Source organism: Manacus candei, unplaced genomic scaffold (genome assembly GCF_025592945.1).
Source record: "Manacus candei isolate 608988 ecotype Guabito, Panama unplaced genomic scaffold, ASM2559294v1 h1tg000092l, whole genome shotgun sequence".
NCBI classification, from domain to species: domain Eukaryota; kingdom Metazoa; phylum Chordata; class Aves; order Passeriformes; family Pipridae; genus Manacus; species Manacus candei.
Genome location: NW_026138140.1, coordinates 1,065,147 through 1,079,063, shown reverse-complemented (window position 1 = coordinate 1,079,063; position 13,917 = coordinate 1,065,147). Strand labels below are relative to the sequence as shown.

At 39.6% G+C, this 13,917-nt stretch overlaps 1 protein-coding gene across 1 annotated transcript; it reads right to left on the bottom strand.

Annotated features, from left to right (window-relative positions):
* Window positions 1–571: 571 nt before the first annotated feature.
* On the bottom strand, window positions 572–11,275 carry ELMOD2 (ELMO domain containing 2). The gene is made up of 8 exons (XM_051768154.1): window positions 11,052–11,275; window positions 9,857–9,885; window positions 9,148–9,242; window positions 8,224–8,353; window positions 7,139–7,272; window positions 6,486–6,554; window positions 5,322–5,455; window positions 572–4,912 (listed from the first exon to the last, which is right to left on the bottom strand). The coding sequence occupies exons 1-8, from the start codon at window positions 11,194–11,196 to the stop codon at window positions 4,755–4,757; spliced, it is 894 nt and encodes a 297-aa protein (XP_051624114.1). The 5' UTR covers window positions 11,197–11,275; the 3' UTR covers window positions 572–4,754.
* Between the last annotated feature and the right edge of the window lie 2,642 nt (window positions 11,276–13,917).

Here is a 13,917-nt window from a genome sequence, read left to right as displayed (position 1 = left end):
GTAAGATGTGTCTAACTCGGACTTTCCCACTGCAGCATTTCCTGTTAGATGTAAGATACCAAGTGGACTTGGGTGTAAGCTTGTTTGTCTGTGGTATTGGACTTATCTTGAGAGGTAAAAACAAACACTTTCTGTGTGGATCTCACAGTCAAATTTAAATCTTACTCCTTTCTTCTTGTGTTTGATTTAAAGTACATATCTTGGATGCTGATCTAAAAACTAGGAGGTCTGTGTGAGCCAGCTGGCCTTTGTTCCAGCTGTTGTTGCGTTTGCCAGTTCAGCTTCCATGCATACAGATGTTCTGCTGCCCACCATTTCAACAGTTGGTGCTGTAGTATTAGTTCCTAACAATGCCTATTTTCCTAGGCACAAATGCAAGCCCAGTACAAGAGCCAGAGACCTCTAAACAAGTTCTTGGAGCTGTAGGGGAGTGGAGAGGGGAGGGAAAGAAAAAAAAAAGCTAGGAAAAAGCTTTCTCTCACATCCCAGTGCAGGTGCATGAACAGAGGGCACAGCTAAGTGAAAGCTCTTACATTTTCTAGCAGGCCAAACACACTAATGCTGACAATAGTTTGGAATAACCCGTTCTTTATTTGCTACCATTGTAAACATCTCTATTACACGGACATCACAGTTTACATTATTGCTTTTATATCATGGTAAACAGGGATTCCTATTAGTATGCAGCTATCTAAGCACAGTGTGATAAGAAGAAACTGCCCACAAGCTGTCTTGGGCTGGGTTGTTTTTAATTCCCTAGAGAAAGAAAGACAGTATCTAGACTGGCACAAGAAACATCAGTCCAAAAATTAGTCAACATTGTACTACAGCAACACAAACAAGTATGACAGAAAGAAATCACAGGTTACATCTTTCACCACGCATTCACTAGCAGTATTTTCAAGAATACTGACTGCCCACCTAACTCAATACAAACTTTTTCATTATGATAATTCCTAAAACAAGGCTAAGTAATTTTTTCATAAAGTTTTATTTTAAACTGGGATGGAAGGTCTGGAAAACCACTGCTTGGGGCTTTGTGTGTGTCTAACTGCTCTTTGCATGTTTTTGGTTTTGTTTTTCAAAGAGTGAAAATCCAAAACTGTTTATCTGAGATGTTTAAATTGGCCCCTTTTCCACTTGTCCTTTAGGACAAAACGCCCTATCCTTTACATGGCTGTATCAGATGACAGAAGCACAACCAGCTTAAAAACATTCTCATTTTCTTTCCTCCTAAGTAGCACTGTCTTCAGATCACTTTCCAGTCAAGTTGGTTACTTATGAAGCAAAGTGTTTACTTAGTGAAAGACTAGATTTTACTTTTGCTTGTGGTAAACTACTTATCTTCAGATTATTTTGTTCATAGAGTGGTACCACGTTTCAAGCATACACTAAACAACAAAAGTGGAGGTAGTTTGTTAAACAGTTGCTACAGGAACAACAAAAAATTTAGAGAACCACCTTGTCTTAAGTTTTAGAATTTTTTTCTTAAATGACTATTGCATACAAGCTTTCACAGAGTGAATGCTTTAAAGAGGCAGCAAGTTAGAAAACTAACAGCACTTGCAAATTCTAAAAAGGCAGTATGTACTTTGAAGCATGATGGTTAAAAAATAATAAGAGAATTTAGCAAGTTTTTAATACTCTCAGAATAACCTGTGAGCAACAAATTCTGATGCTGAACAAATTGATATATAAACCTTGCAGAAAGGTGGCCTACCTCTATTTCCAATCTTCCATAACCTCAGGATTGTCACTCTACTATGGAGTTGGCATAAATTGGTGCTGACTAGTAAAACATCGTTCTTCCATTCCCTAAACACAATTTTACCTTTTTCCATGTCTTCTACCTACCACCATAATACAATTAGCCTACCAGTGGTGCAAACAGGGACACCCAGTACTAGTCTACATATAGTGAGTGACTCCTAGACAGAATTACTGGGCATGCAAATTCTGAGTCTTTACTGGGAAGGCGTACTGGAGCCTAACACAAACATTCACCTTAATTACAACATGCAAACTAATGTATTCCCATATGCCTCACTCACTGGGTTTACTTTTTCCCCTTGTATACTGCCACAGTTTAGTCCCAGGTCACTCATTGATTCAAAAAGAAAAAAAGCTAAACAGAGATACATCTCACACTAAGCTCTATCTACATTCTACACTAAAACACCTCCGCTGTGTGATAGGAAATCTGAAACTTGATGGTTGGGCTTTAGAAGCCCCGGCAATAGTCAAATGTCAGTCTCCCAGTGAACAAGGAGCCCAGTTAAAGTTTCACTGCTGGAAAGACAAGGGTGTAGATTATTTTTGCAACTGTTGCCAAAAAAAATAGAGCTTGCAAACCTAGCTCGGGGTAGTGTTTAGAGAGGTGTCTCAAGCAGCTTTGTTGCTAGCTAGAAAGCAGTAGATGAAAATAAAGAATAGGATCTCCTTTCCTGCTGCTGCTAAACATACTGGGGTCACCTCTGAAATTCAGTCACTCGTGTTGCTTGCAAAGGAGATCTACAAGCAGTAGCAAAAGTTATTAATGGAGACAAACTCAACAGAAGCTGAGGCTAGAAAGCATAATTGGAAGGAGTCCACTTTCCACTTCCTTCCTCAGATTTTAGGCATGTCCAATGTCTGCAAGGGTCTTCACTGCAGGACCTGAATCACAGAATGCTCTCCACAGGATCTCAGCTTTTCAGTGGTGAGAATTGCAGGATCCAAGTACCTGGAAGTAGCAAAAGAACTGGGCTTCCCATGGTCAGTTTTGTATCTAATGTGGTCAGTTTAACTGTCTGGTTTACAAGCCAGGGCATAACCATAAACACTCTCCCTCTGAGCATCTTCACAGTGCTTTTCCTTTTTTTTTTTTTTTTCCCCAAGTGGAACAGCATCCAACCCAACACAGGTGAGATGAGCCCTTCTCCACCCTGCACACGTTAGACTTGTTACACTCTCATCTACACCTGAAGTACCATAAAAAGAAAACAGAACTGTGTTACCTCCTCCTACACGTGTACTGACCAACACTTAAAGGGATCAAGAGCATGTGGGTGGATGCAGTGCAACAAGTCATTGGTTACACAATACAGACTCACAGAACTGCTGAGGTGGGAAGGCACCTCTGGAGATCATGAAGTCCAATCTCCTGCCCAAAGCAGAGTCCCTCAGAACAGGCTGCTTAAGGCCAAGTCCAATTGGGTTTTGATGATCTCTAAGAGATGCAGTACCACATATTATAATATATTTCATACTTATGTAGTGTAACAGTACTCATTAGAAAAAGGGATTTGTCTCTTTTTTTTTTTTTCCTTCTCATGTTCAATGCTTGTATTCTTCAGGAATCTCTTCATGACTAGTCATTGACTACAACTAGTTTACCTGAGATGATTTAAAAAAAAATAAAGTCATGAAAGCTTGTATTAGCATACAAATTTTGTGCCACTGTGAGCTATTTAGGTACCTCGTGAAAGAATTTTTCTCAAATAAATCAAGTTTCTAAGGCTGTGATCTGGTTACAGAATCAAAATAAAAGACATTGAAAAAAGCAGAAGGCACTTATTTAATAGTAGTTCTTAGAAAATGAAATGATGGTCATGCCAAATCCATTTAAAGTTGCTCTAAGCAATAATTAGTCACAATATAGACAAGAAGTCCTAATGACTAGATTGTCAGAGGATGGTAAGGTTAAGGTACACATCAAAGTTGCACCCTTCCATGGAAAACACATCTTTGTTAGAGGCTAGTACTCAGATGTGAATTTACTTTCACAAAATAAGGATTGCAGCTGCAATAAAGGTTTTTCTTTAAAATTTATAAAGGGGCTAAACTAGATCTCTTGTACTTCCCACTAAGAATGCCCCATTACCTGCTAGAAGAAAGGGCTGACAACAGATACAAAGTCATTCATCCTGAGCATCTGAAGTCAGATTATAAAGAATCAAAAATTTTTACAGTAGGAATACTTTTAGAAAGAGTAGCTTTAGCCTGAGAATCTTATCCTCATGCTGATGACTTGTGGTTCTTTTTGTTTGTTTTGCAAACTAAACTTCTTCCAAGCACAGGAAGTGGCTGGTACAAATCCACAGATAAAAAACTTCCTTAGCCAGAAGTAACTTCTAGTAAGTACATCAGTGTGGTGATGGATTAAGCCTCTTCTCCAAAATTATAAATGACTAATATGTCCCCTCCATGGACCTCTTAATTACAGAGAAATTTAACATTGATTAGTGAATGATAATGACATGTAATGGAACAAGAACACAAGAAGTCTAAAACCAGGGGAATTTCATCTACAAATCAAACTTAACTTGAACTATTACATTAAAAAGTTGGAATTTAAGTTCAAAGTTGAAAAGTTGAACTTAAACTGTCTTTTAAAAGACAATTAACTGTGAAACCTATTCATAGAAAACATGATGCAGCATAAATACCTGCTTCATGTTCCTGCATCAAGAAATAAAAAAGTGAAAGCAAGTGATCCAGAGGCTCTTGAGATTTGTGGGTTGTTTTTTTGTGTTGGTTTGTTGGCTGGTTTTTGTTTAACTTCCTTCTTAAAAAGCTGCCCTTTGGAGAATAGCATATAAATACCTGTAAACAGAGGTTGATTGTACAAGCTTTCTTAACTGAATTTTGCTAATTTTTTTTTTTTAATGTAAAAAAAGTTCTATTGTTAAACAGTTTTTGGTGAAACACACAAGACTTCAATCCAAATGCATCATTTGATTTTTTGATGCAGAACCTCAAATTTTGCAGAGGAGTTATGGTTTCTTTGTATTTTGTAAGGTGAGTATCACATTGCAATCCAGTAGAAGTCCCTTAACTTTTTCATGGAATTTCTCTCTGTACTGGTTGAAGTGCATAATGCTTTCTGGTTCTTCTTCAAACCAGAATTTGTCAAACTCATAAACTAGATAACCTGTGAAGAAAATAAAATACAGATCTGCAAAAATTACCTCCACAATTTCCTGCCTTGATCTAGCTAGTCCTAGAATGATCCCTTAGACATCCCTTAAAACAAGGACTGTCCCATCCTGGGCTACAGCAAGCTTTTGGTGCTGTAATAATTAATAAAAAAAATTAAATCTGCAAACATTGAGTTTTCTAACAGCAGTCTCTAATATATAGAAAGCCACACAAATTATACCTTAAATGTACATTTCTGTAGTACAATGTTTAAGCATCAGGTGCATTTCCAATACCAATCCAAGAAGAAGAAGAGACACAGCTTGCTCTGGCTAATGAGAGAAGAGTGGAAGTGCACTCCAAAACCTAAACTCCATGGCCTCCCCTTGGAAGTCTGTACCAAAGGAGCTGAGGATACTTACAGTAAAACTGATGGAAGTGCTCCATCTGTGGCAACCCAGCCACCATGTTGTAGAGATGAGACTTTAAAGCACCGTTCTTGAGCAGGCTGTATGCCATTTCTGTCAGATTGATCCCAACTATTGCATAGGAATATCTGCAACACAAATCGTGGGGCTCGTTTTACCTTATGGATTGGAAGTCTTAAAAGCTCCCTCTGCTTTAGGATACCTGTAAGAGTCAATTTTTGGGCAGTATTGAGATGGTAAGGCCATCAATGTTGACCTCAACTTGCTCATTTGAAATCCTTAGATCTGCTGGAATATTAAAAATTGCATGTCAAAAATGTAGTTACAGTATAAATGGAATGGCTGTTGCAACCTGCTCTTCAAGCTGAAAAAAATCTGGGTTTTTTTGTTGCATTGTATAGAAAGCACAATAGAAATTCTTGAAGAACAGTTAAAGTGGTTTTGGAGGAAGTAAAAATAAATATGAGTTCATTTGTGTAAATTGTATGGTGATTTAATTGAGCAAAAAGTCTCAGACATCCTATTCAGGACCTAGTTACACAGGGCAATATTATTTAGAATCAAAGTCATGAAGGTCTCCTGCTCTTGGTAGGTCACTGAGTTAACAGGGGACTAGATAGATCAGATTATTTTATCTAACTGGTCTTAGAGTATATTTTCCCTGTAAAATGTTTAAATATGCAAAGCTTTCAAAAACTAAGTTAAATTTGAACAAAACATCTGTTTGAATATACTTATTACAGTGCAGAAACCTAGCAAAAAAGAGGACCTTAAGAGACAATCTCTACCATCCCAACACATGATCAGTAAAAGGCAAAAAATAAGTATTAATTTCTAAATCTAATCTAAGCCTATTAGAAATAAAGCTAACTATGATGTTAAAGGCATTCACTGTGTTAACCAAAGACAGTATTTTGCAACATTTTTGTCCCAGCAAATCCATTTCAAAAAAAAAAAAAGCTGCACATAGTTCCCCACCCCAGCATTGATTTCAGTGTTCAGTTTCTCACACCTTTCTATTTTGGCCCTTTTTTTTTATTCTTTAATGGAAAAAACCCCAAAAATATTTTCCTCCTAATTTTCTGGACACATACTTGGCAGTCATCACATGAGCTCTTACACAGGACAAGCCAGAAAAAAAATCATCCAGTGACTTACCCCAGCTTTGGGTGATTTGAACGAGAAAGGATCTGCCGAGCTTCGTTGGTGTAATGCTTACTGAAATACCTGTCAGTGTCAAACAGGATCTTCCATTGGTTTCAGTTCATATAAAAAAACCATTGTGTTCAACATTAAAATATGTAGCTCTAAACTAAAGCTGAATACTACTCTGTACTGAAAAATGGCACATAGTGAAAGCCAAGGAAAAGGTAGCAAATTAAGTTATACTCAGCATGAACTAATACTGTAAAAAAAAATAAGCCATTGTGATCTGAACAGCAAATATGAAGTTCACCCTGGTCCACAAATTAGCTTAGCAAAGATATGTAAACTTATCTGGTTCTCTTTGCAATAATTAATTCGTGAATTTTTAAAGCTTTTGACAAGTTGGTTACAACCTACCAAATCTATCATATGACAACAAAAGATAAGGTGTCTTGGGCAAATTTCTGCCCCTTCCTTCACTTGTTGATTTTACCCAACGTTGTTGATTTTACAGATGTGCAGTTGCTAGAAATGTTGGCTTATTTAGAACGTAATGGTTTCTATTTGCTTCTACTCAGTTTTTATTAGAGATAGCAGTAACTAGAGAAAATACACAGATTCCAAAAACTAGTTACAAAAGAAAATAAATACTTCTTTTCACTTACACCAGATTCACTAAGCCCAGCAGACCCATTCCTCTGAAGTCTGTTTTGGGATCATCGCCTTGGAAGCCAATGTCACACCACTGCTTGCTGATTCTGGCCTTCAGATTCTCGTGAGGCATCAGCAAATTCCAGAGCTGCACAAATATGCTTCCATGTTACACACAGCTGCTACAGCATTCTAAGTCACATAATTCAGAACACTTGCTGCTGCATGTTAGAAACCCCTCCCCAGGGACCAGGATACAATCTGCATGCTGTTCTTTTCTGTTAGTGGCAATCTGGAGTCATGCCACAATGGCTTACTTCAGAAATGATAAAAATTACTACATTTAACATTAAATGGGATACTTTCCCTTCACAGACAAAGAGACTGTAACAACACTAAAGAAACAAATACTTGTTTCACCTTAGAAATTAATTTATGCACCATTTTGTGATAGGACAGCTATAAACTGAAATACAAATTCTCAGTGAATACATAACATGTCAATGTTATGCATAGCATAACATAATGTTATTGCATAGCAAGTTGAGATAATTAAGAAGTGCTAAGAAAATGACATACAGTAGAAGCTATTTTAAAAAGCCTCAAGCTTTTTAAAATAACCAATACGTTATTTGGTTGCTATTATTTAGAGTTGCCTAAAATACATTACTGATAATCTTTATTTTCCAGCATTAAACCATTGTCTCTACATTGACAGGGATGCAGTAATAGGAAAATACTTTTTTTTAATTCAGTAATGACTGGTTTACAAAGTTACACACATGCATAAGGCTGAATATCTTTTTAGTAGCATTCAGTGACCCATTAGAAACCTATTTTGCTACTTACATGTTGCTGTTGTTGTCTGATTTCACACAAAATAATTCCAGTGCAAGTAACTCTAGTTTACTAATCTGTTTTGCTTTGAAGTTGTATTTTAATGTGTCACTCCTATAATGGCTTAGCAGTTTATAAGTAGAAAAGAGCTTTAAATAGGCCAGCTGCTAAGAATACGACCAACAAGTTCATTCGAGGTGTTTGACTTGGAGGGGAAAAAAAACCCAAACAAACAGCTTTTGTATTTAAAAAATTAATTTACCTCAATTAACTGTTCCTCGTGTTCTTCATTTTCTGAATCATATGGGACCTTCCTTAGGTTTTCCACATTCAAATACAGTTTTTTATAACCTGATATCTGCAGTAAGGATATGTGCAGATTTGCCTTAAACCTGAAATAATAACAAAACACCACAGAGAAGCTATTAAACAGGTCTAATTAGCCATAAATTCCAGCTTGAACTACCAGAGAAGACCTTTCTTATGTTAATGCAATGTAAACACTAGAATTAGGAAGTGCTTTATGTTTATCTTTCAAACTACAGCATATTCATTAAGTACACTGCCACATGGATCTCACATACTTTAAAAATCCCTAGCCCATTCCAGTGCTGCAGTCAGGCTCTCTTAGCTTAAATTATGAAAGAAAAATAAATCAAAATTAGCTAAAATCTGCTATGACACAAGGAAACCCCATATATCATCCTGACCCCTGTACCTTCACCTACCCCTAAATTTTTTGTGAGTCTTGAAGTCAAACTTTCAAAGAAGCACTTCATTAAACTCTAAAATTTCAACTGTTCACAATTTTCCCCTCTCATTTGCTAATTACTTATGCAAATAAATGCAAACATTCATCAGGCATCACTGTGCTCTCTCAAATGTATCTGAGCAATTACATAGCTCTTGTAATCAATCTATGCAATAATCATATTAGTTACAAATATGGAGTAACAGAAGGGGCTTGCAAAATAGAGATGCAGTAATCCCAAATCCATGTCAATTAAAACTTTGCAATTTATTTTCTAGAACTGGTGAGGACACAACTGCACCTTATTTTCTAATTTCATTCTAAATACTTGTGTTGAATGGCTTAAATATTGCATAAGATGAAGCAACTGCAAGAACATGCTAAGAAGTGAGAGTTACTGGCCATGAAGAACTTATGTTCTGTTTCCAGACATACCCTGTATCCCTCTGTTCGATTCTCTTTTCTTTCATTACATCTCTGACACACTTCTCCACTTCAGCTTCTTCAACATGTACAGCATTTCTTAAAACCTAGGAAGTAAACACAGCAAATGACTTCACAAGGAAGGCAGGAATCATTGAACTCATTATTATTTCTCAGCTTCTCTATACCTGCCATGTATATATTATTTACTATAAAAAGAGAAGAGTCAATTCACTGCAATTGTTTACAGTAAATTGGCTCAAATTGCATATAAAAGATCTGCAATAATTACATAAAAGCATAATTTGTAAATTTTTCAGTCTGCAAACAACAGTGTTTATCCAGGAGTTCCATAAAGAATAAATGAAAAGCTGGAGAGTTGCTTAGTCTAGGTTCTTGTTCGCTTTCAATTGCTGAATTGAAACATGTTCTTCCTAATGCAATTGAAACAAATGCAGCCAAGGAAACAATGCTTCAGAATTAGGAGACACAGAGCTAACCAAGCTGAGGTTGCAATGGAAATAAACATTTGAAGGTATATGGGGTTATTTTGGAGAAACCTTAACTAACCCCAGCATACAACCCAAAATGCTGTTCTCTCCTCTCTGCCTTTTATTCCTCTACAGTGCTCCACTCTCAGAAAGTAAATGCACATGTTCTTTTCCAGGGATCTCTCTCTGAAATAAGGTTTTATTAAGGTTTCATCCCTCGAATCTCTTACCTTATTCTTTGATGATACCAGTGAATGTTCTGCAATACAAAAAAAAAGAAGATGTCCCGGTTAAATTGAAGTATTTTAAATAATTGACAACAGGTGTTCTTGCAGCATATAAGTATTATAAGATTTTGCATCCCTTTAACACATATAATAAAAAAATTACTCAATCCTAAAATGAACAGCTATCAGGCAACTGAAGGTCTTAATTTACATAGATTTTTTTTTATAACCCTCGAGTACAACGCTGAAAATAGACTCGCATTTTTTTAAAGCATCAATTAAGTGTAGAAAACAAAGACAAATTTGAAAAGGTGTCAAAACAAAAATATGTCTCAACGTGTTTCTATTTTCAGAAATTGTTTTCTGTTTATTACCGAATAATGAGGAAGTGTAAAGGTCATTTCTGCAAGCTATTGTGAAACCACAAAAATGTTATGTAGTTTCTTAACTTGCCATTGCTATTTAAGATCAAAATTCTGCATAAGCAGAATTCTAAGTTAAATCACTCTTCCTCCCTCACCCCCCAAAAAATGCACTTACATCTGCGTGAATTTTTTAGTGGGTAAAAACATATACAAAGCGATGGGAAGACTGGGGGAAAAGATACGATTTCTGATTCATTTTTTGCAAGACGCTGGAATTACCTTAACGAGCGTGCAGGGAAACCAGCTCTGGCATTCTGATTTAAAATTCTCATTTAAAATGAAGGGAGGAGCGAACACAGAACGCAGGGGATGCACAGAGCACTCGGGACAGGCACTGGTTCCCAGCTGTTGGAGACCAGAGGGCTGGGAGGGGACACCTCTGCAATTCCCTGGAAGGAGGCTGTGGCCAGGTGAGGAGTCGGTCTCTCCTCCCAGGGAACAAGAGACAAGAGGAAACGGCCTCAGGTCGTTATATCCAACCCTAGAGTAGGCTTAGGTTGGAAATAAGAAAAAACGCCTTCACTGAAAGGGTTGTCAGGCACCGGGACGGGCTGACCAGGCAAGTGGCTGAGTCGCCATCCCGGGAGGTATCGGAAAGACGTGTAGATGTGGCGCTTGGGGACACGGCTCAGTGGTGGGGTTTAGTGGTTCAGTGGTGGGGTTTAGTGGTTGCGCTCGGAGGTCTCTTCCACCCTAAACGACTGCGCGGTTCTGCTGCTGTTCGCGGCGCTCCCGCAGCTCCGGCCCGGCCCCGGCCCCGGCCCCTCCATTACCTACGCTCAGCGTCCGCCGCGCCCCCGCCGCGGCGCCGCCCAGGACGCGCTGCAGCTCGCACTTCCCGGTCAGCAGCCGCAGGACCCACTTCAGCCAGAACCGAAAGTATTTGTTGTACAGGAACCCCCAGAGGCGCCCCCACATCTTGCGCGGGCGGCAGCCCCGCGCCCGGCGGGGGCCGGGGGAGCCGTGCCCGGGGGAGCCGTGCCCGGGGGAGCCGTGCCCGGGGGAGCCGCTGCCCGGGGGAGCCGTGCCCGGGGGAGCCGCTGCCCGGGGCCCCTCAGCCCGCCCGCCCGGCGCCCCCTCGCGGCCGGGGCGCTGCGGGCCCCTCACGGCGCGGCGGGGACCCGGCGGCGCCCGGCCGGTCCCCGCGTTCCCCGCCGGAACCCGCCCTCCCGACCTGGAAGTGATCGCGGGGCGGAAGTGCCCGTCGGGAAGATGGTTCCCTTTCGGCCCCGCGGGGCTCCTGCTCTCTCGCCCGGCTCCCGCCCGCTTTCTGCCCCGCCGGGCGGGGAGCGCTGCCCCTCCCGGGGCTGCCACCGTTGTCGGCAAAATTTCCTCCCCCGGTGTGCAACAAGGCAGTAGTTACACACTCCAGAGAGACATCGATTACTTCGTTCAACCCCGCGCGCCCGGTGGAATTCCACAAATCGAGCGCCCCAACTATCAAAACCTTTTGCTGTTTGTACGTTTTAGCAAACAAAGGAATTAGTGTTCGTTGGCTACAAGTTGCATAGCAGTTCGTTTATTAATTAGTACTCTATCTTCTATTGGTTAATGATTGCCCCTCTTCTCATACTAATTATTCCCCATGCTCAGTCTTTCTCTTCTCTTGGGTGGGTGGGTTTCTTGGGTCGGGGATCCCTGAGTTGGTGGTTCCCATTTCCCCCGGAGGGAATTACCTTTTAGCCAGTTGGAGCTGATTCCAGCACAGTTGCTGACTTGGGTTTATTAGTTTCTTCCTTAGGAGTTCTGCCAAATGTCCTCGTGGCCATAAATCCTGCATTCTTTGTGTCCGCTGTCAGTGATACATCCTTCCCGAGTTCTGTTAGCCTCCCCCTGGGTCTGAGACCATTGAAGCATGTCCAGTCCTAAACCTTAACAAGGCAGTTCTACCAACAAATAATTTGTTTTTCTAACGCATGGATATCACCTAGAGCTTGCTTGTTAGCTGCTGTTTCACAGATTAAATCTTTCCTCTTGTTGATTAGTCTTGAAACTATACAAAAATCGAACATCAAAGAACATCCTTTCTTAAGAAAATTTTTACATATTAAACAATTTGCAACATTTGGGCTAGAGGACTTTAAGGAGAGGTGCATTGCCAAGGGCCCTGCCTTGCCTTTGCTGAATGGAGGTTCAGCCTAAGTGTTCCATTTAGTTCCGGTCACTACTTCCATTGTATTAATTATTATTTCAGTAAACATGGGTTGAACACGGCAGAATTGTATGCAAAATTTGGCGTGTTGAAAGTGAGCTGACAGACTTGCTTGACCACATTCTGATATATTTTTGATGTGTGGAAATTGGAGCACCTTTTACACAAAATCAAAAGCCACAGAGCAGGTCTAGTGGCCTGTATCCCACAGATGATTTCAGAGGGTGGCCCGACATGTTTGGCATCCTCTCGTTGGATTTTTCCACTCATAGGGGTGCAGAGTTTCATATGGGGAAATCATCGCTGCGTGAACTTTAATTGTTTGCAGATCTTATTCCTAAAAACTGTGAGGAGACGTGGTGCATGTTGCACATTAAGAGGCAGTATAACTTCTTATATGAACAGTATGACTTTCAAAGTGTTGGAGCACTGGATGAAAATAAGCTTAAAAGTATTTATCTCCATTGAAAAGTATTCTTACTTTTGGTGACAGGATGACATGGTTCTATTGCATTACCCGCATATAAGTTGGTCCAAGATAGCCAAAAACCAGTAAAATATCTTGAAAAAAAATATCAAAGATCCGGTGCCTAAGAGCTGATAAAAGAAACTGGAAAAAAGAAATTTGTCTGTGTTGCAGGACCTGGGTAAGCTACAGCTCCCACCTAGCTTGTATGTGAAACAACTCTAAGCAAATAATCCTGGAAAAAAAGATTGTGATATACCTCCTCTCTGATAATTTGGCAGAGCACTGCTGCTGAGGTATTTAAACATGGAAGTTTGTTGTCAGGGGAATCCTGGCTTCAGCAGCAGCGGGGTGTTACAGTTTGATGTTGGGAAGGCAGAAGAATTGTAACAACGTGAAGAAATGTTAGGGGTGGTCAGGTCTTTCCTGTCAGTCCTTACACCCACGCGTGGATTGCGTGGAGATAGTTCACTAGAAGCACGAGCTACTGGAATTTTAGGAAGTCCAGCAGGTGCATCCTTAAAAGCGTGGGTCTGCACAAACAACACAGGGAAATTATTCTAGTTTGATGAGATTTTTGCTGATGTGTACCAAACTAAAACCTTTCTGCTGCTTCAAGGGTTTCACTTTCCAGTGCATCTTTTAATGGATTAAATAGCTTCATATCAATATGAATATTTTTTCATTATATTTACACTTAAATAGAAATTCCTTTTTTGTGTGGCTTGTTAAGAACCAAATTAACTTCTGTTACAGGTTTTGGAATTTGTTTCACTTCCTATTTTTATTTACTGTAACAATACATACACACACTACAGGATTATTGTTTTCTCAGTCAGTTCTCTTTGCTTCCAGTCTCCAGGATTGATGTATAGAGTATCTGGTGTTGACAATACATTGCACCACATTTCTGTGTGATATAATTAGATTTGTTGAGCTAAGCTTGACAATTTTTAAGGTCTTGCTTTAAATTAAGCGCTTCTGAAATGTGAGAGTTTAGAAGATGCAGGTTTTTTAGTTT

What these genes read in the sequence shown, in the direction of transcription:
- ELMOD2 (XM_051768154.1), bottom strand. Translation starts at nt 11,196, where the DNA reads ATGTGGGGGCGCCTCTGGGGGTTCCTGTACAACAAATACTTTCGGTTC. An exon ending in GCGGCGGACGCTGAGCGTAG is followed by an intron (nt 9,886 to 11,051) that starts GTAATGGAGGGG and finishes TTTGTATTGCAG; the next exon opens with AACATTCACTGGTATCATCA. An exon ending in GCACTTCCATCAGTTTTACT is followed by an intron (nt 4,913 to 5,321) that starts GTAAGTATCCTC and finishes TTTTCTTCACAG; the next exon opens with GTTATCTAGTTTATGAGTTT.